Raw genomic sequence first — 24,234 nt, 5'->3', positions numbered from 1 at the left:
AGGTTCAAATAATTCTGCCTCAGCCTCCTGAGTAGCTGGGATTACAGACGCCCACCACTGTGCCTGGCTAATCTTTGTATTTTTAGTAGAGACTGGGTTTCACCATCTTGGCCAGGCTGGTCTCGAACTCCTGACCTCGTGATCCACCTGCCTCAGCCTCCCAAAGTGCTGGGATTACAGATGTGAGCCACCGCACCTGGCCTGTATTTTTTTTAAATTAGAGACAGGGTTTCACCATGTTGGCCAGGCTGGTTGCAAACTCCTGACCTCAAGTGATCCGACTACCTTGTCTTTCTGCGCACAATGGGTGTGTAACTATGACTAAGTTGTTTTGTTTTGTTTTGTTTTTTTTGAGACAGGATCTCACTTTGTTGCTCAGGCTGGAGTACAGTAGTGCAATCTTGGTTCACTATGGCCTCAAACTCCCCAGGCTCAGGCGATCCTCCTGACTCAGCCTCCTGAGTAAGCTGGGACTACAGGTGCGTGCCACCACCGCCAGCTATAATTTTTGTAGCTTTTGATAGACACGGGGTTTCGCCATGTTTCCCAGGCTGGTCTTGAACTCCTGGGCTCAAGCGGTCCTCCCACCTTGGCCTCTCAAAGTGCTGGGATTATAGGCGTGAGCCACTGTGCCCGGCCTGGGACTATGATCCAGCTGTAGGACTCCCGATCTCTCCATGTCTGTCGTCTCTGGCTCTTCTGCACTCGGTTTGTCTGTGCTGATGACTTCCTGAGTGTGTAACTGTCTGTGTCTGTGTCTGTCTGTCCGTCCCTGTGCCTGTACTTCGTGCTCTTTGTCCCCATCCCTGGCCCCCCTACCGTCCACTTTACAGGTGGCTCCCTCTGGTGGTCCACCAGTGACCGTCCAGGCCAAATGGACCAAGGGAAAGAGACGGGGAGGCATTTTATTAATAGACAGACTGTGAATCTTGGCTGCTGCGGAGCGGGGAAGGAGAGATGAGGGCCCAGGCACGATGGGGGGAACCAGACACAGTCCAGCCTGGCGGGGACGGAGCTGGGGGTCTGCCTTCCTAGGCTGACCACTTATTGCCCACCCATCCCCAACATAATTAGCAGGCAGGATGCCTGGGTTTCTCACGGGGGTGGGGGCAGGGCCTCTGTCCGGGGACGTCACCCGTTAAACTTCCTCTCTCAGCCACACAGGAAGCTGAGCCGGCTTGGGGCCCAGCATACACAGGCCCCCAGGACCCCTGGGGAGAGGGCCCCGCTGGGCTGGCCCTGCAGGGACCATGGAATCCAGAGCTGAGTAAGAGCCACCCCATCCCTCATTCTCTGGTACAAGATTCCCGGGCCAGGCCTGAGCCGGGGCAGAGGGGAGCTGGGGCTGGAGCAGGCCCGGGAGGTGCAGTGACCTGCCGGGGCAGGTGGCTGGAATCAGATACTCCATGGGCCTCCGCTAGGACCTCCACTCTGGGACAGGCCACTCTCGGTCCCCTCCTCTCTCTCTCTCTCTCTCTCTCTCTCTCTATCCAGCTCCTGTGATTATGTCTATAGCTCTGTGAATGCATGTACCCCTCTGAGCTTTGTCCTTGGTATGTCTGAGTGATGGCTTCAGGGGGTCCACAGGGCGGATGATCAGGGCAGAGGGGAGGCTGGGTGTTGGTATGAGTGGGTGATCGTGTGTGACTTGTGTCGGCGTGAGGGTGAAGTGCTGGGGTACCCATGGTGGGGACTGTGTGTGCAACTGGGCGGGACAGTGTGTGTGCAGCTGATCTCCCTCTAGATCTCCCTGTCTCTCTCCTTGAGCCCAAGGCTGCCTCTTCTGCTTGATATGGGGGCAGAGGAGGAAAGCAGAGATTGCAGGGCTTACAGTAAGTACCTAGGTATCCTGCCCTCCTTTCTCTGATGAGGCATGTGGGACCAGCCACGAGGGTTCTATGGGGTCTCACACACAGAGGCACACAGACAGCCCACGAGGATCCCACGCGGTTACCCAGTGACACTCACAGCTGTACAGGAAAATATAGATGTCATTCACTTGCTCGGGCACACACACTCACATCTACACAAGAAAATATAGATGGCATGGCTAGATGCAGTGACTCAAGCCTGTAATCCCAGCAATTTGGGAGGCTGAGGCGGGCAGATCACCTGAGGTCAGGAGTTTGAGAACAGCCTGGCCAGTATGTGAAACCCTGTCTCTACTGAAAATATGAAAATTAGCTGGGCGTGGTGGCGGGCACCTGTAATCCCAGCTACAGGGAGGCTGAGGCAGGAGAATCGCTTGAACCTGTGGGGTGGAGGTTGCAGTGAGCCAAGATCGTGCCACTGTACTCCAGCCTGGGTGACAAAGCAAAACTCCATCTCAAAAAAATAGATAGATAGATAGGTGGGTGGGTGGGTGGATGGATGGATAGGTGGGTGGGTGGGTGGGTGGATGGATGGATGGATGGATAGACAGAGACAGACAGACAGATAGATAGATGGATATATATATATAGAGAGAGAGATGTAATTCACTTAGCTTGGGACTGCACGGGCTGTCCTTCATACTGTGCAGTCTCACACCACAGATATAGGGGACAGTCTCATCTTTTCAGGCAGACAGCAGACAGGATCACACACACACTGCCTGCTCACAAAAGCCATGCACTCAGCCACACACAATCATACACAGCCACACACACACAGTCACACTTTCTCACTCCATCCTGTACTTGTGTGTTCAATTAACACTGCTGCACACACAGCCTCACACAACCACACACAGCCACAAACCCCCAGAGTCATGCACATGCCGACGCACCTTGTGGCACACGCACACACAACCACACTTGTGTGCAAAGTGGCAGACACAACCACACATGCATAGAAGCAAGTCTCTGGACCCCTTCTGCATCCCACAGAGGGGGCTCCCCTGCCGTGTTTGATTGGTTCTTCGAAGCGGCCTGCCCTGCTTCCCTGCAGGAGGGTGAGTTGGGAGCCTGGGAGTGAGGGAGTGGGAGGGGAGGGTGGGCCTGGGTCGCTGAACTTAGAGGCGTGCTCTCTTCTACAGATCCCCCCATCCTGCGGCAGTTCCCTCCAGACTTCAGGGACCAGGTATTCAGGCTGGCTCCTTGCTCCCCCAGGGCGAGGGCCAGTCTCCCAGGGGGAGGGGACTTGGTTTCTTGGACCTGGAGCCCAGGGAGGTGGTGCCCGACCTCAGTGGCCAAGCAGTCTGCGCTTTTCTTCACCTCCAGGAAGCTATGCAGATGGTGCCTAAATTCTGCTTCCCTTTTGATGTGGAAAGGTACAGAAGGGTGGGGAGATCCAAGGACTCAGGGACTCAGATCTCTCAGGGGCCCCAAGGACTCAACACCTAGAGACTCAGACATCTGGAAACCCATACACTCGAGGACCCTGAGACTCAGAGACTCAGACACTCAGGGGCCCTGAGAACTAGGGACCTATATACATTAGCATCCAGGGACTCAGACACTCAGGGACCCAGAGATCTAGGGACTCAGGAACCCAGGGACCCAGGAACTCAGGGACACAGGGACACGGGGACCCAGGGACCCAGGGACTCAGGAACCCAGGGACCCAGGGACACAGGGACTCAGGGACCCAGGGACACAGGGACACAGGGACTCAGGAACCCAGGGACACAGGGACACAGGGACCCAGGGACTCAGGAACTCAGGGACACAGGGACTCAGGGACACAGGGACATAGGGACTCAGGGACTCAGGGACCCAGGGACTCAGGGACACAGGGACCCAGGGACCCAGGGACTCAGGGACTCAGGGACTCAGGGATCCAGGGACTCAGGAACTCAGGGACACAGGGACTCAGGGACACAGGGACTCAGGGACCCAGGGACTCAGGAACTCAGGGACCCAGGGACTCAGGGACTCAGGGACACAGGGACACAGGGACTCAGGGACACAGGGACTCAGGGACCCAGGGACTCAGGAACTCAGGGACACAGGGACACAGGAACTCAGGGACACAGGGACTCAGGGACACAGGGACTCAGGGACACAGGGACACAGGGACCCAGGGACTCAGGGACACAGGGACACAGGGACCCAGGGACTCAGGAACTCAGGGACACAGGGACTCAGGGACACAGGGACATAGGGACTCAGGGACTCAGGGACCCAGGGACTCAGGAACTCAGGGACACAGGGACTCAGGGACACAGGGACTCAGGGACCCAGGGACACAGGGACACAGGGACACAGGGACATAGGGACACAGGGATTCAGGGACTCAGGAATGCAGGGACTCAGGAACACAGGGAGTCAGGGACACAGAGATTCAGGGACTCAGGAATGCAGGGACTCAGGGATACAGGGACATAGGGACTCAGGGACTCAGGAACTCAGGGACCCAGGGACTCAGGGACTCAGGGACTCAGAGACTCAAGGACTCAGGGACACAGGGACCCAGGGACTCAGAAACCCAGGGACCCAGGGACACAGGGACACAAGGATTCAGGGACTTAGGAACCCAGAGACTCAGAAACTCAGGGACATAGGGACTCAGGGACACAGGGACCAGGGACTCAGGGACTCAGGGACTCAGGAACCCAGGGACTCAGGGATTCAAGGACCCAGAGATCCAGAAACCCAGAGATCCAGGGACTGAGGAACCCAGGGACCTAGGGACTCAAGGACCCAGGGACTCAGGGACCCAGAGATTCAGGGACTCAGGGACTCAGGGACCCAGGGACCCAGGGACCCAGGGACTCAGGGACTCAGGGACTCAGGAACCCAGGGACCTAGGGACTCAAGGACCCAGAGATCCAGGGACCCAGAGATCCAGGGACCCAGAGATTCAGGAACCCAGGGATTCTGAGACCCAGGGATCCAGACATTCAAGGATCCTGACAACTAGAGACCCATACACTCAGGGTCCTAGGAGCTTTGTTGGGGAGGGGGGACATCCTCAGACAGCTGGGATGTCCAGGTCTCTCTAACAGCCCTTCCCACTCCAGGGAGCCCCCCAGCCCCGCCGTGCAGCATTTCACCTTCGCCCTCACAGACCTTGCCGGCAACCGCAGATTTGGTTTCTGCCGCCTGCGGGCGGGTACCCAGAGCTGTCTCTGCATCCTCAGGTGCGGGATATGGGGGTTGGAGGGGGGGGATGGGAAAGGCCGAGGCCTAGGGACACTTCGTGGAACCTGTCTCCTCTCTCCACAGCCACCTGCCTTGGTTCGAGGTGTTTTACAAGCTATTGAACACAGTGGGAGACCTCCTAGCCCAGGGCCAAGTGAGACCAGCCCCTCTCTCACTCCTGTGGGAGTCCCAGCCCCCACTCCCCTCAACCTCCCAACCCCTCCCTCTCAGATCTCCCAGGCTTGGCAGGGGACACTGTGTCACACCTGTAGTCCCAGCATTTTGGGAGGCCAAGGTGGGAGGATCCCTTGAGCCCTGGAGTTCGAGACCAGCTGGGCAACATAGTGAGACCCCCGTCTCTACAAAATATAAAAAATAATTGGCCAAGTGCTGTGGCTCACGCCTGTAATCCCAGCACTTTGGGAGGACAAGGCAAGCGGATCACCTGAGGTCAGGAGTTTGAGACCGGCCTGACCGACATGGTGAAGCCCCGTCTCTACTAAAAATACAAAAAAAAAAAAAAAAAAAAAAAAAATTAGCCGGCCGTCGGGGCACACGCCTGTAATCCCAGCTGCTCAGAGGCTGCGGCAGGAGAATCGCTTGAACCCGGGAGGCGGAAGTGGCAGTGAGCCAAGATCGCGCCATTGCACTCCAGCTTGGGCAACAGGAGCGAAACTCCGTCTCAAAAAATAAAAATAAAAAATTAGCCAGGCGTGGTGGCGCACACCTGTGGTCCCAGCTACTCAGGAGAGCAATATGGGAGGATCAACTGAGCCCAGGAGTTCGAAGCTATAGTGAGCTATGATCGCAGCACTGCACTCCAGCCTGGGGGACAGAGCAAGACCCTGTCTCAAGAAAAAAAAATTTCTTTTAGATGGAGTCTTCCTCTGTCGCCCAGGCTGGAGTGCGGTGGTGCGATCCCGCCTCACTGCAACCTCCGCATTCCGGGTTCAGGCGATTCTTCCGCCTCAGTCTCCCAAGTAGCTGGGACTATAGGCGCGGCCCACCAGCCCGGCTAATTTTTTTTTTTTTGTACTTTTAACAGAGACGTGTTTTCACTATGTTGGCCAGGCTGGTCACGGACTCCTGGCCTCAGGTGATCCGCACGCCTCAGCCTCCCAAAGGGTTGGGATTACAGGCGCGAGCCACTGCGCCCGGCCTACAAGGAAAAATTTAAATTAAAAAGTTAAAAAAGCCGGGCGCGGTGGCTCACGCCTGTAATTGTAGCCCTTTGGGAGGCCGAAGCAGGAGGATCCCTTGAGCCCAGGAGTTCAAGACCAGCCTGGGCAACATAGGGAGACCTTGTCTCTATTATTATTATTATTGTTATTATTATTATTATTATTTTCTTTTAAAGAAAGAAAGAAAAAAAGACTCCCAGGACTGACCTGAGCCCTTGGCTCCTCCCAGACCACTCAAGCTTAGTCATAGCCCTCGGAATCCCCAATTCCCACATCTGGCTCAGCCACCCCCGCCCCTCCACGTCCCACCCAGGTCACCGAGGCAGAGGAACTTCTTCAAAATCTGTTTCAGCAGTCCCTGTCTGGGCCCCAGGCCTCAGTGGGGCTTGAGCTGGTGAGTAGCTCCCATACCCTGGGCGCTCGACCATAGGTGGATGGGAAGGCTGCGTCCCAGCCATGATGACCACAGAGTCGTGCCTCTTCCCCAGGGCAGCGGAGTGACGGTCTCCAGCGGGCAGGGTATCCCACCCCCTACCCGGGGGAATAGCAAGCCGGTGAGCGGGGCTCGGGGACCCTGGAAGGTCGGGGGTCCAGGTGAGGCCAGCCTCCTGACTGATTGATCCCCCTGCCAATACCCCCACCAGCTTTCCTGCTTCGTGGCCCCGGACTCCGGCCGCCTGCCATCCATCCCTGAGAACGTGAGTGGGGAGGGGTCTCTGGGGGTGAGAACAGGTCCCGAAACCCGGACCAGGGATGCAAGATCCAGGGGCCCGTCCACGCCCAGCGCGACTCTCTGATCCTCAGAGGAACCTAACGGAGCTGGTGGTGGCCGTGACTGACGAGAACATCGTGGGGCTGTTCGCGGCGCTCCTGGCCGAGAGAAGAGTCCTGCTCACCGCCAGCAAACTCAGCACCGTGAGGCGGGGTCCGCCGGGCCGGGGTGGGAGCAGGGCCTGGCTCCGCCCCGGGGGGCGGGACAACGGGGCTGATTCCTGGCTCTAACCCTACTGCGCGAGACCTGAGGGCGAAGTCCTGGCCCCGCCCCTTCGAAGGTCTTGGAGAGTTGAATTCTGGCCCCGCCCTCGTGGGAGGGGGCTGCGCTGCAGCTCCTCCTTTTTGGGAGTACTGTGCTCAGGCTCCACCCACTATGGGCCGCAACACGTCTGGCTCCACCCCTCCGGACTCTCAGGGACACTGAGAACTAGGGACTTATACACATGGGAATCCAGGGACCCAGGGACTCAGGGACTCAGAGATCTGAGGACCCAGGGACCCGAATACCCAGGGACCTAGGAACACAGGGACTCAGATAACAAGGGGCCCAAAGAACTAGAGACCCATACTCCCAGGGACCCTGAAACCCAGGGTCAAAGGCATAGGTGGAGACTGGCTCCACCCCTAGGGGCGGGGCCAAATGATTGCATTCCGGCTCCACCTCTTTGGGTGGGGTTACGTCTTGGCTCCACCCCTAGGGGCGGGACAAGGGCGGTTACGTCATATCTCCACCTCTTTCGGGGTGGAGTCAGTGGAGGCTCGGTCCTTGCTCTACCTGCATGGGGGAAGACTCAGGGGTGTTGCCTATTGACTGCGCCCCTTACAGAGAGGGATCAGGACGGTATGAGTCCTGGCTTCACCCGCTTAAAGCACTGTAAGTGGCCAAATTCCTGGTCCCCACATGATTTCTAAAGGGGTTCGAGTTGTCACTCATTATCCAGCAGTGGATGGGGAGGGGGAACAGGAGACTGGGGACGTGGGAAATGCAGCTGGAAGAGACCCTCGCGCTAGAGGGTCCAGGCCCTGACTCCACGCCCCGCCATCGCTCCCCAGCTGACCTCGTGCGTCCACGCGTCCTGCGCGCTCCTGTACCCCATGCGCTGGGAGCACGTGCTGATCCCCACGCTGCCCCCACACCTGCTGGACTACTGCTGGTGAGCGAGGGCAGCTGGGAGGGGCAGGGCCTGGGGGCAGGCCCTGGGGGCGGTGCCTGCATGACCCCGTCCCCTCGGTCCGCAGCGCGCCCATGCCCTACCTCATTGGAGTGCACGCCAGTCTCGCCGAGGTGAGCGTGGATCTACCCAGACGACGGGGACGTGAGGGTTCCCCCTCCCTCTACATCCCCAGATGCCCTCCTCTGCCAAGGACTCCCGGGCTCTGAGCGGCCGGCCCCGCTTTTCCGCAGAGAGTACGAGAAAAAGCCCTGGAGGACGTCGTGGTGCTGAACGTGGACGCCAATACCTTGGAGACGACCTTTAACGACGTGCAGGCGCTGCCTCCAGACGTGGTCAGTGTCGCGCCTCCCACCTTCCTGCCCCGGGAGGCGAGGGCCCCACACCTGCCCACTCAGGGCCACTCCCTTGTGCTTCAGGTGTCCCTGCTGAGGCTCCGGCTCAGGAAGGTCGCCCTGGCTCCCGGGGAAGGGGTGTCCCGTCTCTTCCTCAAAGCCCAGGCCCTGCTCTTCGGGGGGTACCGCGACGCACTCGTCTGCAGCCCGGTGAGCAGCGGGGACGCTGCGGGAGAGGTCTCGTGGGTTGCTGAATGAATCACAATATAACGATAGGTACAGTAGATGGCCGGACGCAGTGGCTCACGCCTGTAATCCCAACACTTTGGGAGGCCGAGATGGGAGAATTGCTTGAGCCCAGAAGTTCAAGACCAGCCTGGGCAACACAGTGAGACCCCTCCCGTTTGTTGTTGTTGTTGTTTGTTTGTTTGTTTGTTTGTTTTTGAGACAGAGTTTCACTCTGTTGCCCAGGCTGGAGTGCCTCCCGGGTTCAAGAGATTCTCCTGCCTCAGACTCCCAAGTAGCTGGGACTGCAGGTGCACACCACCATGCCCAGCTAATTTTTGTAGTTTTAGTAAAAACGGGGTTTCTCCATGTTGGCCAGGCTGGTCTCGAACTCCTGACCTCAGGTGATCTGCCCGCATCAGGTTCCCAAAGTTCTGGGATTACAGGTGTGAGCCACCATGCCCGGCCACCGTCTCTATTTTTTTTTTAATTAAAAAATAATAATGATAGGTAGCATTAATGGAGTGCTTACTTTGTGCTTGTTTGCCCCTCTGTAAAATGGGACCCCAATAGTGCCACCCAAAAGGATATTAGAATCAGTGAATCAGCATCTTCCCAGCACTTTGAATCATACCTGACATACAGCAAGCACTCAATAAATGCTAGCTCCTACTACTGCGATTATCTCATTTAATGCTCATAACATTTTGAGATGGATACTGTGATCGTCCCATTTTCCATATGAGGAAACCAAGGCTTTGGAGAAGTCCCACAGTGGGTGAATATTGAAGCCAGGGCCTTGATCTCTGAAGCCCCCTCCCCTGTTTTTCACAACCAATCTGTAAAATCATTGGGGGGTTCCAGTATCACTTGAGCATCTGACGTTTTTGTCATCTCTGCATCCTGAATCTGCACACAGACCACCCACTTCCTCTGTCTCCATCCTGGCCTGGACCCTCTCATTGTTTGCCTAAAATTAATGCACTGATCTCTCCCAAAAACTGGGACTCCCCCGCAAGCAGTCTTCTTCTTCTTCTTCTTCTTTTTTTTTTTTTTCTTGAGACAGAGTCTCGCTCTCTTGCCCAGGCTGGAGTGCAGTGGCACAATCTCGGCTCACTGCAACCTCCACCTCCCGGGTTCAAGCAATTCTCCTGCCTCAGCCTCCTGAATAGCTGGGATTACAGGCATGCACCACCACACTGGCTAATTTTTTGTATTTTTAGTACAGACGGGGTTTCACCATGTTAGCCAGGCTGGTCTCAAACTCCAGACCTCAGGTGATCCATCCACCTCCTCTTCCCAGAGTGCTGAAATTACAGGTGTGATCCACCGCGCCCGGCCTCCTGCAAGCAGCCTTCTGCTTTATCCCCCAGAGTCTGTCCTCCCTGCAGTGGCCAGAGGTCACCTGTGAACACCCGAGTCAGATCATTTCCCACCCCCCACCCCCCCACCCACACCCCTCCCAGGCTTCCACCTTACTCGAGATAAATGCTTAAATCAGCCGGGTCGGTGACTCACACCTTTGAGAGGCCAAGGTGTGTGGATTGCTTGAGCCCAGGAGTTTGGACCAGCCTGGGAAACATAGCGAGACCCCGTCTCTACAAAAACTACAAAAATTAGCCGGGCATAGTGGCGTGCACCTGTGGTCCCAGCTACTTGAGAGGCTGAGGTGGGAGGATCACTTGAGCTCAGGAGGCAGAGGTTGCAGTGAACCAAGATCACACCACTGCACTCCAGCACGGGTGACAGAGTGAGACCCTGACTCAAAAAAAGAAATGAAAAAAAAAAAAAAAAAAAAAAAAACAGGGCTGGGCGCTGTGGCTCACACCTGTAATCCCAGCACTTTGGGAGGCCGAGGTGGGTGGATCACGAGGTCAAGAGATGGAGACCAACCTGGCCAACATGGGGAAACCCAGTCTCTACTAAAAATACAAAAATTAGCTGGACATGGTGGCACGTGCCTGTAGTCCCAGCTACTCAAGAGGCTGAGGCAGGAGAATCGCTTGAACCCTGGAGGCAGAGGTTGCAGTGAGCTGAGATCACGCCACTGCATTCCAGCCTGGCGACAGAGCCAGACTCCGTCTCAAAAAACAAAACAAACAAACAAACAAAAAACAGCTTAAGTCCTCCCTGCCATCCATGAGGCCCCACACAGGATCAGACACACAGCAAGTGCCTAATCAATGTTTGCTACATAAATATATAGTAGAATGAGGGAGGGCCAGGAGCACCCCAGGGAGCTCAGAACTCCAACGCTTCTTCCAGGGCCAGCCAGTGACCTTCAGTGAGGAAGCCTTCTTGGCCCAGAAGCCTGGGGCACCTCTTCAGGCCTTCCACCGGCGGGCTGTGCACCTGCAGCTGTTCAAACAGGTATGCCAGAGCCCTGAGGGTCCAGCTGGGACTGGAGGTGGACTGCTGAGTCCCCGAGGGCTTGTCTGAACTGGCAGGGTTGAGGGCAGACTCCTGGGTCCCTGAGGGTATAGCTGGAGACAGTCCAGCAGGATCCCCTACTCCAGGGTTCCCAAGTGGGGAAGGACTGAACTCCTGGATTCCTAAAGATGGGAGCCCCCGGCCGGGCACAGTGGCTCATGCCTGTAATCCCAGCACTTTGGGAGGCCGAGGCAGGCGGATCACGAGGTCAGGAGTTCAAGACCAGCCCTACCAATATGGTGAAACCCCATCTCTACTAAAAATACGAAAATTAGCTGGGCATGGTGGCGTGCGCCTATAATCCCAGCTACTCAGGAGGCTGAGGCAGGAGAATCGTTTGAACCCAGGAGGCAGACGTTGCAGTGAGCTGAGATCACACCACTGCACTCCAGCCTGGATAATAGAGCGAGACTCCGTCTCAAACAAAACAAAACAAAACAAAAACATGGGAGCCCCCAACTCCTGGGTTCCTGGGGGACAAGACCTACTCCTAGGTCCCTGAGGGAAATCAGGGTGGGACCAAATTCGCAGGTCCCTAAGCAGGTGTCTTTCTGGGACTGGGGTGGCGGTCCGAGCTGGACTCCAGAGGGGACGGGTCCTGACTGTGAAATCCCAGGATTTCCTGAGTCCTAGGGATATGGGTGGGGGGGGTGGGGGGGCACATAGGGCTGGACTTCTAGGCCCCTGGGAGAAGGTAGCTTGGACCACACGATCCCTAAAGATGGGGTCCACCTACTGTTGATTCAATGAGAGCAGGTGGGTAGTTCTAGAGGGGGCAGAAATCAATTTCTGGGTCCCTGAAAGGGGCAGGGCTTGGTCCCTGGGGACAGGTCCTGACTCGGGGAGGGAGGAGAAGGTAGGATCTCTGGTTTCTAAAGTGGGCTCCGGGCCGGGGACAGTGGCTCACGCCTGTAATCCCAGCATTTTGGGAGCCCAAGGCAGACGGATCACCTGAGGTCAGGAGTTCGAAACCAGCCTGGCCAACATGGGGAGACCCTGTCTCTACAAACAATATAAAAGTTAGCTGGGCATGGTGGTGCATGCCTGTAATCCCAGCTACTTGGGAGGCTGAGGCAGGAGAATCACTTAAACCCGGGAGGCGGAGGTTGCAGTGAGCCGAGATCACGCCACTGCACTCCAGCCTGGGTGACAGAGCGACTCCATCTCAAAAAATAAAAATAAAAAATAAAGTGGGCTCTAGTTTCCCAGGTGCTTGGGGGTGGGCAGGTTGGAGGCCAGAGATGGCTTCTACATCTTGACAGCAGGCAGGCTTCGAAGTGCTGGCATTCAGATGTGTCTCCTGCTGTTTCTGATTTACTGTCCCCCACCCCAGTTCATCGAAGCCCGGCTGGAGAAGCTCAACAAGGGGGAGGGCTTCTCAGATCAATTCGAGCAGGAGATCACTGGCTGCGGGGCCTCCTCAGGTGAGCCCTGAGTCCAGCCCCTGGGTCCCCCACTACCCACCACCAGCACCCCCAGCCTCAGCCAGCCTTCGGTGACCACCACACTCTCTCCTTACCCCAGGGGCCCTTCGATCCTATCAGCTCTGGGCCGACAATCTAAAGGTAAGACCACCAGAACAATAGGCCGTGGGCGTTGGCTTAGGCCTGTAATCCCAACACATTAGGAGGTGGAGATAGAAGGATTGCTGAGACCAGAAGTTTGAGACCGGCTAGGGCAACATGACGAAACCCCATCTCTACTGAAAAAAAAAAAATTCGCTAGGTGTAGCTGTAGTCCCAGCTACTCGGGAGGCTAAGGTGGAAGGATGGCTTGAGCCCCAGGAGGTGGAAGTTGTAGTGAGCTGAGATCATGCCACTGCACTCCAGCCTGGGTGACAGAGCAAGACCCTGTCTCAAAAATCACTTTGTTGCCTGGGCACGGTGGCTCATGCCTGTAATCCCAGCACTTTGGGAGGCTGAGGCAGGCGAATTGCCTGAGGTCAGGAGTTTGAGGCTGAGGCGGGCGGATCACAAGGTCAGGAGATCGAGACCATCCTGGCCAACATGGTGAAACTCTATCTCTACTAAAAATACAAAAATTAGCCGGGTGTGATGGCAGGTGCCTATAGTCCCAGCTACTCGGGAAGCTGAGGCAGGAGAATCGCTTGAACCAGGGAGGTGGAGGTTGCAGTGAGCCGAGATGGCACCACTACATTCCAGCCTGGGTAACAGAGCGAGACTGCATCTCAGCAAAAAAAAAAAAAAAAAAAAAAAAAAAAAAACTCTGTTCTTTGAGACTCCATCTCAAAAGTAACAAAAACTAAAACTAAACACTTAAGTGTGTCTCATTGGATTAATTTAATTCCGCAAGTCACCAGGTAGGGTCATGACTACGATCATGTTCATTTATAGAGGTGAAAAAATGGAGACTCAGAGAGGGAAAGGGGCTTGATTGGCATCACACAACCTGGGATGGGGAGGTGGGATCTGGCCCTAGCCTCTCCCCCTTGGAATCTTCTCTCCCGCAGAAAGGTGGTGGTGCCCTCCTGCACTCAGTCAAGGCCAAGACCCAACCAGCCGTCAAGAACATGTACCGCTCGGTGAGGCTGAGCTGGACAGGCCACTCTTGCTGGGGTGACGAGGGGGAGGGGACAGAGGACACTTTGACCTCCCAAGGATGGAGTATTTTGACCCTGGCAGACACTTTAAACACAAATGATTTAATCACAACTGAACCAGCAGTTAATCCATTAACAACTCTTCCCCCTTTTATTTTTTATTTATTATACTCATTTTTGTTGGAATCCTACCCCTACCCCCCCACCCCTGCCCCTTTAAAATTGACAGCCAAGATTCGCTGGCAAACATTCTTTGTCCTTGGATGCTACAATTCCAGGTTCTGCCTTTTTTCTCCCAAGCTCAGAAGTTTCCTGGGGCCAATTTTTGCAGCTCAAAATTGTCCGTGCGATTTTGTTCTTCACCGCTTTGAAACAGGAACGCCTTGCCCTGTTGCTTTGCCACTCCCCGTTTTCCTTGAGGATGGCTTCCTCCAGGAACACTCATTTTATATTAGTCAGAGGGGTGAAAGTTTGCATTGACTTCTTAGGTGGTGTACGGGGGGTGGTGAACATATTTGAGATGTGCAGATGGCAAAAAAAAGCTATCTTAGGGGACAGAAGGCTGAGCTCTCAAATGCCCAGGATCCCACCACCCTTGGGTAATTCTCTCTCCACTCCTTTATAGGCCAAGAGTGGCTTGAAGGGGGTGCAGAGCCTTCTAATGTATAAGGTAAGATCAACTGGCCGGGTGCAGTGGCTCACCCCTGTAATCCCAGCACTTTGGGAGGCCGAGGCAGGAGGATTGCTTGAGCCCAGGAGTTTGAGACCAGCTTGGGCAATATAGTGGGGCCTTGTCTCTACAAAAAAATATTTAAAAATTATCTGAATATGGATTGCTTGAGTCTAGAAGGCGGAGGTTGCAGTAAGCTGAGATAGTGCCACTGTACACCAGCCTGGGTGACAGAGAGACCCTGTCTCAAAAAAAAGAAGACTGTGGCTGGGCACGGTGGCTCACGCCTGTAACCCCAGCACTTTGGGAGGCCGAGGAGGGTGGATCACTTGAGGTCAGGAGTTTGAGACCAGCCTGGCCAACATGGGGATACCCCGTCTCTACGACAAAAAATACAAAAATTAGCCGGGTGTGGTGGTGGGCACCTGTAATCCTAGCTACTCGGGAGGCTGAGGCACGAATATTGCTGGAACCCAGGAGGTGGAGGGCAGTGAGCCGGGATCGTGCCACTGCACTCCAGCCTGGGTGACAGAGGGAGACTCTGTCTCAAAAAAAAAAAAAAAAAAAAGAAGACTGGCTGGGTGTGGTGACTCATGCCTGCATGACTGTAATCCCACCACTTTGGGAGGCCGAGGCAGATGGATCACTTGAGGTCAGGAGTTCTAGACCAGCCTGACCAACATGGTGAAACCCCATCTCTACTAAAAATACAGAATTAGCTGGGTATGGTGGCGCACGCCTGTAATCCCAGCTACTTGGGAAGCTGAGGCACGAGAATCGCTTGAACCTGGGAGTCAGAGGTTGCAGTGAGCCGAGATGGCACCACTGCACTCCAGCCTGGGCAACATGAGTGAAGCTTCATTTCAAAAAAAAAAAAAAAGACTAACTAAAGACCAATGGTAGGGGGTGGTGGGGAGACTCTGTGGCAGAGGTTCCCAGTTCACTCTTCTCTTCCTAGGATGGGGACTCTGTCCTGCAGAGGGGGGGCTCTCTGAGGGCCCCAGCCCTCACCAGCCGCTCAGACCGCCTGCAGCAACGCCTCCCAATCACTCAGCACTTTGGAAAGGTGAGAGCGCCCCTCCCGCCATGCACACACCTGGAATTATCACTGAATCCTCCACCCATCCCAGTCCCCATCCAGACATCTCACCTCCTTCTTCAACTCCCCTAATATGTGGCACCCACTTCACACTCACCCTTCTCCAGCAAGCCTCAGCCCCCCGATTCTGCAGTCTCCTGAGGTCCTATCACCCCCACCCTTTGCAGAACCGGCCCCTTCGCCCCAGCAGGAGACGCCAGCTGGAAGAGGGAACTTCCGAGCCCCCAGGGGCGGGGTAAGGCAAAAAGGGAACAGCAGTGTTGAAAGTGGGAGGCCAGGAATGATGGGGAGGAGGGTTCCCAAACTCCAGAGCAGCCTGACCAGAGCTGGGGGTCTTGGGCAAATATCTGAGGCTGCCCATCCTCACCCAGGACACCCCCGCTGAGCCCTGAGGATGAGGGGTGCCCGTGGGCAGAAGAAGCTCTGGACAGCAGCTTCTTGGGGTCTGGAGAAGAACTGGATTTGTTGAGCGAGATTCTGGACAGTCTTAGCGTGGGAGCCAAGAGCGCAGGCAGCCTGAGACCGAGCCAGAGTTTAGACTGCTGTCACAGAGGAGACCTGGACAGCTGCTTCAGCCTGGTGAGAGCCTCGCCCACTCCCCCAACCCTGCCCCAAGTCTTCCCCTAATGGTCCATCCAACTTGCCAGCCCCTCTGCCATCTAAAAGCCACAACTTCCCTATCCATCTCACCTAGCCCAACATACCAAGATGGCAACCAGACGATAAGAAACTACCAGAGCCGGAGCCCCAGCCCCTGTCCCTGCCATCCCTGCAAAATGCCTCGTCTTTGGATGCCACCAGCTCTTCAAAGGACCCCAGGTCCCAGCTGATACCCTCAGAGTCCGACCAAGAAGTCACGTCTCCATCCCAGTCCTCAACAGCTTCTGCAGACCCAAGCATCTGGGGGGACCCCGAACCCTCTCCTCTCACAGAGCCCCTAATTCTTCATCTCACCCCTTCCCACAAGGCACCTGAAGATTCTATAGCCCAGGAAAACCCCACTCCCTGGCTCTCCACTGCACCCACTGAGCCCAGCCCTCCAGAAAGCCCCCAAATTCTGGCCCCCACAAAGCCCAACTTTGATATAGCCTGGACGTCCCAGCCCCTTGATCCTTCCTCAGACCCCAGTTCTCTGAAGGACCCCAGAGCCCAGCCTCCCAAAGCCCTGCTGGCAGAGCACGCTCACCTCCAGCCACGGGAGGAACCAGGAGCCCTGAATTCCCCTGCTACACCCACCAGCAACTGGCAAAAGCCCCAGCCCAGTAGCCGGCCCAGAGTCGCTGATCTTAAGAAGTGCTTTGAGGGTTAAGAATCAGGGGTCCAGGAGAGACCCCAGTCCCTCAATAAAGCCACAAGAGCCCAAAAAAGCTGGTTTTTTTCCTGGTGAATTTCTCTGGTGCCCTCACTCTGCTCGGAAATCCATCCCACCCACCTCTGTCCCTCCAAGGGCAGCCTCTCTAACTGGCTCCTAGCAGGGAATTCCAGGAAGCCTCCTGGTCCTCTACAATCCTGGCAACCTTACAATTCCTCTCGGCATTTGTCACTTCCATCTCAGCTAATGCACCCACCAGCTCAAACACACCAATAAAGCTTTTGTTACATCTCACTACTAATTTTATATAAATATATAAAAGTAAATAGCCCCATCTTCTCTTGACCTCAGGGGCAGAGTCTTTGAAGTACCTTCTTCCCTGCTATTAAGCACTGGGTGGATCTGACTGCCCAGAGAGGGCACTGCCTTTCCCCAAGGTCACACAGCAATGAAGGGAGACAGATGCAGGAGAGGGGAACTAGATGGGCAGGCAGCCCTGCACCGTCTCCTTGGAGTCCTGAGGGGCCCGGGCCTCGGCTGCATGGGAGAACTGAAAGAAAGGAGAGGGGGTTGTGGGGCCTGCTGGACACACAGAGAAAAGTTGGTTCCGCAAGCAGGGGGGTGGGTCCCGAGCCCCAGCACCCTGAGCTGCAGGCACAGCCAAGCAGAGGCAACATGCTGCACAGAGCCCACCAGGTGGGTGCCCCCAGCCTCTCCCCACAAGTCCTCCTGAGCCATCAGAGGCTGGTGTCTCGGTGGCAGCTGCGGTGTACAAGCCAGCAACCCGCAGTCCTGGGCAGTGTTGGTGGCTGCAGCAGGCCCCAGCATTCAGATGAGCCGCTCTTCCGGCGGCAACTTGAGGTTGGGGGTCGGTGGCACGCGGGCACCCACCTGCTCCTCGCTACTCGGCCGGTAGGTGCCCTCCGTCTGCCGCTTCTCCCGAAGCTTCCGCACCAACAGTGCCAGCCCCACAGCCAGGAGCAAGGCGGCCAAGAGGGAGAAGACCACGATGATAGCAGTGATGGCTTCCGGACGCTGCAGAGAGGGGACAGGTGTGAATCACCTGAGCCTGGGTAGCCTGTCCACCTCCACCTGAATGGCATCCCCCTCATCACCCCCTACCCCACAACACACACACACACACACACACACACACACACACACACATACACACATCTGCCACTTTTGGTGATCTGATCCCCACACTGGGGCTTCCTGGATCCCTACCTACCTTGTCTGGGGTGCAAAGGCTCCCCACCACCTGCCATGTCCGGGACACCCCTCGCAAGCACCTGCCATGTCTGGGACTCCGGCTTTTTTTTTTTTCTTTTTTTTTTTTGAGACAGAGTCTTGCTCTGTTGCCCAGGCTGGAGTGCAGTGTCACAATCTCGGTTCACTGCAACCTCCGCCTCCTGGGCTCAAGCGATTCTCCCTGCCTCAGCCTCCCAAGTAGCTGGGATTACAGGTATGTGCCACCCCGCCTGGCTAATTTTTTGTATTTTTAGTAGAGACAGGGTTTCACCATGTTGGCCGTGCTGGTTTCAAACTCCTGACCTCATGATTTGCCTGACTCGGCCTCTCAAGATGTTAGGATTACAGGCGTGAGCCACCGCGCCCGGCCGGGACTCCTGCTTTCATCACATCTACCAAGTCTGAGCTCCTTGCTCCCCCACCCACCTGAGAGGCATATGGAATTCCTGAGCCCACACATCTGACAGCTACGGTATTCCTGCCCACTCCCTCCAGGGTCTCCTAGTCTTCTTGGTCTAAGACTTCAGGTCTCTCCTACTTAGAGCTCTCCAAAGCCACCCTGACCTGCCACCTCTGGGGGAAGGGGGTGTCTAGTCCTCTCTACATGCTATATGTGTGACCCCTGGATAACATCCTTGCTGCCATCTTCCCACATATACCTCCAACTCACCAGGTTGCCATCGGAGCTGGAGCTGGTGGATGAAGGCAAAACAGTGCTATTCTCATTTGCAGAAGCGGTCTGTACTGTGGAGGGTGAAGGCAGAGCATAACTCAGTCCCCATCTTTCTCTTCCATCCCCACCCATCTGCACCTGCTTTGGGCATTCCCCTTCACCTCCCCCTAGCAGGTCCCAATTCAAACTCTGCCTTTCATTCGCACAGAGATGGTGGGTGCCTTGCAGGTAAGACCTGTCCCTTGGGTGTTTGCTCCCCAGGACACCCCCCCCCCCACCCAGTCCCACAGAGCCCAGTAGGGTGTCCGGAAGTCCAACCCTCCCCTACTCACCTCTCGGCCCTGGGCCCTTAAGGATCTGGGCGGGCCTAGCTTTTCCCTGGAGTGTCTGACTCACACCTCCCCACAGGCTCCCAAAACAAATCTAAGACTGAATGGCTGGGGTCTACACCTTCAGCCAACCGGGTCGACCCAGCTCGGCAGGCCTCCTCCCAGCTCCCAGTTCACCCAAAAACACCTGCACTATACCAAGACTCAGGTACGCAGCCCTTACCTCCCCGCAAGTCCTACTTAGGAGCCCCCACTCCAACACACAATTCCACCTCGCTGGGGAACTCAGGTCTCCTAGACCAACTCCCAGTGTCCAAGGAAGAAACCAGAAATCTTAATCCCCCCGAGCCCTAACCCTGTAGACCCCTCCCCAAGGTATTTCTTCCCCGCTCCCCAATTCTTGACCCTCTCTGCGCCCCAGATACCCAGCGCTTCTAAGCCACGTCCCCAGCAGAGATCCAGGAATCCAGACCCCTCCCCCCCAGCGCTCTCAGCTGGTACTTACTTTGCCCCCAGGCTCGGCCCCAGCGGGCCAGCAGGAACGGCAGGCCCAGCGCCAGAAGCAGCCCCAGCCCGGGGTTCGCCATGGGCTGGGTGGCGGGTTGGCAGCGCCGAGGAAGGGGCTTCTCGCGCTCGCCCCTCCTACCGCATCTCCGGCCAGGGGCACCTGCGACGGGGCACCTGGGGACAGGAGAAGGAGAGGCCCAGGCGTTGGGATCGGGGTCGGGACCCCGGCGCAGGCCCACAGGAGAGACAACTGGCGCCAGGGCACCCATGAGTCCTGCCCCGCCCCAGCCGCCAGAGGTCAGCGATTAAAGATTAACTCCCAGGAGCGCGTTCCTGGGCTGGGGAAAGGAAGGGGACGGGACGGGACGGGACGGGCAGGGTGGAAGGGCGAGGGGGCAGGCCTAGCGGTGCGTCCTGCCTTCCTACCTGGCGCGGGCGTCTTTGACCTAGCTCAGGTTCCTGGTCCGTGTCCCTCCCTCGAACCCTCGGTCCGTCGGTCGTTCTGTGGGTCCGACCCCACCGGCTCCGCCCGCTCACGTGACCCGGAAAGTTTAGTCACTCACCTGGGAGAGCGCACTTCCGGCTTGTGCACCTGAGCCTCGCTGAGAGGGCGGAGTCAAGAAGGGGGCGGGGCCGCGCTGTGGGCGCACCTGTAACGGGACCCCAGTCCCTTAATGGGGATGCGGGGAGGGAGACCGCGGAAGCGCGCAGGTGTGAGGGGGACCTTACACCTGCATTGCGAGCATATCTGTGGGAGCGCACAGGTGTGGAGACGCACGGGGTATGTATGTACCCGTGCACTAGGCACTCCTGCCTAGGGCAGACTTGGATGGGGAGCGCTTAATGAGAAAAAATACCTGCCCAGGCGCAATGGCTCACGCCTGTAATCCCAACACTTTGAGAGGCCGAGGCAAGAGGATTGCTTGAGGCCAGGAGTCCGAGACCAGCCTGGGCAACACAGCGAGGCCTCATTCTCTACAAAAAATAAATAAATAAATAAACAAATAAATAAAAAGAAGAAAATAAGCCGGGGGCGGTGGCGTGATCCTGTAATCCCAGCGCTTTGAAAGGCCGAAGTAAGAGAATCACTTGAGGCCAGGAGTTCGAGATCAGCCTGGCCCACCGACGGAGGCCCCATATTTACAAAAAATAAGAAAATTAGCCAGATGTGATGGCACGCACCTGTAGCCCCAGCTACTTGGGAGGCTGAGGTGGGAGGATCGATTGGGCCCAGGAGTGGAGGTAACAGTGAGTGAGCTATGATTGTACCACTGTACTCCAGCCTGGGTGACAAAGTGAGACCCTGTCTCTAAAAAAATTTTAAAAACAAAAAAACACCTGTATGGTAAACACCTGTGTGGAACCAAACCTGTACAGAAGACAACTGCACAGGTGTTCACATATAAGAACATACAGAAAACAGATGGCCGGGTGCGGCGGCTCACGCCTGTAATCCCAGTACTTTGGGAGGCCTAGGCAGGAGGATCACCTGACGTCAGGAGTTCGAAACCAGACCAGCCTGCCCAACATGGTGAAACCTTGTCTCTACTAAAAATACAAAAATTAGCCGGGTGTGGTGGCAGGTGCCTGTAATCTCAGCTACTCCGGGGGCGCTGAGGCAGGAGAATTGCTTGAACTCAGGAGACAGAGGTTGCAGTGAGCCGAGATTGCACCATTGCACTCCACCCTGGGTGACAAGAGTGAAACTCCATCTCATAAAAAAAAAAAATCTGCATTGAATCACAGCTATACGAAATTTAGCCAAGGCTGGGCATGGTGGCCCACGCCTGTAATCCTAGCACTTTGGGAGGCCGAGGCAGGTGGATCACGAGGTCACGAGTTCGAGACCAGCCTAGCCAAGATGGTGAAATCCCCGCCTCTACTAAAAAATATACAAAAATTAGCTGGCGTAGTGGTGGGCGCCTGTAATCCTAGCTACTTAGGAGGCTGAGGCAGGAGAATCGCTTGAACCCTGGAGGCGGAGGTTGCAGTGAACCGAGATCACGCCACTGCACTCTAGCCTGGGTGACAGAGCAAGACTCTGTCAAAAAAAGAAAAGAAATATAACCAAATGGATACATACCACCAGGGTGGACAATATCTCTATAGAACACGCCTGCATTATCATCACAAACAGCTAACTAAGGCGCTCTGATGTGGAATAGACCTGTTTTAGGAACATATCTGCATGGCTCACCTATGAAATGTATGGCACTTGCATTGGGGGAATTCCTGGGTGTCATTGTCTTGTAAATACCTGTATGAGACACACCTGCATTTACGTAAACCTGTATGGGACTCGGTTGTATGGAAACATACCCAGATGGGTGTATACTTAACTGAAACACACCTACGGGGCGGGAGACTGTAGAATGCATTCATGGGTGGAGGGAAACCTGTTCAGAAACATACCTGTGAGGTAAGAGAAAGCACCTTGTAGGAGGAACACCTGTATGGAATTGAGCTCAAGTGAGGGGAAGAACTTGGAACATCTGCACGGGGTACACTCACATTGACACACAACTGTGGGTAAAACCATCAGGGCAGGGGCTCACATATACTGAGGCCCACCTGTCAAGAATGTATCTGTGAGAAAACACCTATTTAGGGGCACTTACATGGAAAAAAACCTCTGTATCACTCCATGCTGTATGGCACCTGCAAGGAACAACTGTAAATGAAAACCTCTGCTGGGGAGCCTCTTAGAAGAGACTGTCTGGGGCACACCTGTTCCAGCACACCTGTCTAGGCAGAGGCTGGGTGTGAACTAAATATGCCCTCACGACTGTATCTTTGTTTTCTTTCCTTTTTAAAAAAATTAATTATTATTATTATTATTTGTAGAGTTGGCGGTCTTGCTATATTGCCCAGGCCTGTCTCAAACTCCTGACCCCAAGCGATCCTCCCATCTCGGCCTCTCAAATTGCTAGAATTAGAGGCCTAAGCCACCGAGACCGGCCAATGCTGTATCTTTGGATAAAGGATGATGATAATAACAAGACCCCCTCCTGAGGACCCTTGAGTGACGAGTGATGATTAAAGAATAATTAGGCCAGGCCGGGCACGGTGACTCACGCCTGTAATCCCAGCACTTTGGGAGGCTGAAGCAGGAGGATAATCTGAGGTCAGGTGTTCGAGACCAGCCTGGTCCACAGGTGAAACCCCCCCGTCTCTAATAAAAATACAAAACTCACGGCTGCGGTCGGGCATGGTGGCTCATGCCTGTAATCCCAGCACTTTGGGAGGCCGAGGCGGGCGGATCACGAGGTCAGGAGTTTGAGACCAGCCTAACCAACATGGTGAAACCCCGTCTCTACTAAAAATACAAAAATTAGCCGGGCGTGGTGGTGTGCGCCTGTAATCTCAGCTACTTGGGAGGCTGAGGCGGGAGCATTGCTTGAACCCGGGAGGCAGAGGTTGTGGTGAGCTGAGATCGTGCCATTGCACTCCAGCCTGGGCAATAAGAGCGAAACTCCGTCTCAAAAAAAAAAAAAAAAAAAAAAAAAAACTCACTGCTGCGTGCGGTGGCTCACGCCTATAATCCCAGCACTTTGGGAGGCCGAGGCGGGCGGATCACGAGGTCAGGAGTTCGAGACCAGCCTGGCCAACATGGTGAAACCCCGTCTCCACTAAAAATACAAAAATTAGCTGGGTTTGGTGGCGGGCGCCTGTAATCCCAGCTACTCGGGAGGCTGAGGCAAAAGAATCGTTTGAATCCGGGAGGCGGAGGTTGCAGTGAGCCAAGATCGCGCCATTGCACTCCAGCCTGAGCAACAACAGCGAAACTCCGTTTCAAAAAAAAAAAAAAAAAGATAATTAATTCTTTCTAGGGTATAGAGTGATGGTTAAGGATCCCAGATCTCTTTAAACCCTGTTTTGCCCCTTAGTGGTCATCAGGACTGGGGAGAATGACTTAACCTCCGCTTCCTTATCTGCAAAGTGCGAACGCCAGTACCACCTACCTTATAGGGTTTTGGCAAAGACGACTCGAGAGGTGAGTAAAAGCCCTGGCATGTGCAAAGCACTGAATCAAAGTGAGATTTGTTATGATTATCCGCTGTCAAGTGGTCTGGGCTCCCTTCCCCCTAATGGTGGATCGAGAAACTGCGCCTGAAACTAGCAGTAGGGACATTCCGCAGGTGCAGCGAGTGCGACAGGCTGGGGCCCTGCCTCCAGCGCTCGACCACTGGGATCCTCAACCCCGCGCCCGGGTCACTGAGCCACCCCCTCCCCAAGCCGCTCAGCGTCTGATTGCGGCCGCGGCCCCTTTAAGATCTCCTGGCAGGCGGTGGGACTGCGGGCTGAAGGCAGTCGGGGGTCCGCGGGGAGGCCCCGCCTAGGTGGGAGAAGAGGCGGGGCGGGCGGGCTCAGCCCAGGAGGCGCTGACCAATAGGAAACCGACTTTGCAGCCGCGCCGCGCGTTGATTTTCTGTTTCCCAGTCAGAGTGGGAACCGAGAAAGGAAGCGCGCGGGCGGGAGGAAGGGACAGTGGGAGAGCATCGCGCCTGGATCTTCTGTTTCTGCGGCCGAGCGGAGAAGGTGTAAGGTGCGGGCGGGCAGAGAGCGAGCGAGATGGTGCAGGGTTCTTGCGTGCGTCTGGGAAAAGCGAGAACTTGAGTTCCTGAAGATTAGTGGGTGTGGCGGGGAGGTCAA

At 55.7% G+C, this 24,234-nt stretch overlaps 2 protein-coding genes across 12 annotated transcripts; one reads left to right on the top strand and one right to left on the bottom strand.

The window, feature by feature from the left end:
- The first annotated feature begins 863 nt into the window (after positions 1-863).
- Positions 864-17,115, top strand: DENND1C (DENN domain containing 1C). Of its 7 annotated transcripts, none has more exons than XM_016934820.4 (23): positions 873-1,267; positions 2,868-2,932; positions 3,017-3,060; positions 3,201-3,250; positions 4,943-5,062; positions 5,148-5,217; positions 6,558-6,638; positions 6,733-6,798; positions 6,889-6,942; positions 7,049-7,159; positions 8,072-8,172; positions 8,258-8,303; positions 8,424-8,525; positions 8,610-8,735; positions 11,016-11,120; positions 12,514-12,604; positions 12,705-12,745; positions 13,651-13,722; positions 14,366-14,410; positions 15,369-15,476; positions 15,677-15,744; positions 15,881-16,088; positions 16,204-17,115. In XM_016934820.4, the coding sequence occupies exons 1-23, from the start codon at positions 1,251-1,253 to the stop codon at positions 16,816-16,818; spliced, it is 2,406 nt and encodes an 801-aa protein (XP_016790309.2). In that variant the 5' UTR covers positions 873-1,250; the 3' UTR covers positions 16,819-17,115. The 7 variants fall into 7 exon arrangements, with proteins under 7 accessions (XP_054529221.1, XP_063657138.1, XP_063657139.1 ...); XM_063801066.1 differs by having other exon boundaries at positions 895-1,267; positions 15,617-15,744; XM_054673245.2 differs by lacking the exon at positions 8,610-8,735 and having other exon boundaries at positions 895-1,267.
- CRB3 (crumbs cell polarity complex component 3) lies at positions 17,101-23,904 on the bottom strand. Of its 5 annotated transcripts, none has more exons than XM_063801072.1 (6): positions 23,544-23,904; positions 20,008-20,231; positions 19,580-19,755; positions 18,743-18,816; positions 17,713-17,856; positions 17,101-17,371 (listed from the first exon to the last, which is right to left on the bottom strand). In XM_063801072.1, exons 3-6 carry the CDS (start codon positions 19,659-19,661, stop codon positions 17,300-17,302), a joined length of 372 nt encoding a protein of 123 aa, XP_063657142.1. In that variant the 5' UTR covers positions 19,662-19,755; positions 20,008-20,231; positions 23,544-23,904; the 3' UTR covers positions 17,101-17,299. The 5 variants fall into 5 exon arrangements, with proteins under 5 accessions (XP_063657142.1, XP_003316080.2, XP_063657143.1 ...); XM_003316032.6 differs by lacking the exon at positions 23,544-23,904 and adding an exon at positions 20,439-20,556; XM_063801073.1 differs by having other exon boundaries at positions 17,195-17,371; positions 20,145-20,231; positions 23,544-23,616.
- Between the last annotated feature and the right edge of the window lie 330 nt (positions 23,905-24,234).

This window comes from Pan troglodytes, chromosome 20 (assembly GCF_028858775.2).
Source record: "Pan troglodytes isolate AG18354 chromosome 20, NHGRI_mPanTro3-v2.0_pri, whole genome shotgun sequence".
Taxonomy (NCBI): Eukaryota; Metazoa; Chordata; class Mammalia; order Primates; family Hominidae; genus Pan; species Pan troglodytes.
This window is presented reverse-complemented; position numbering and strand designations above follow the sequence as displayed.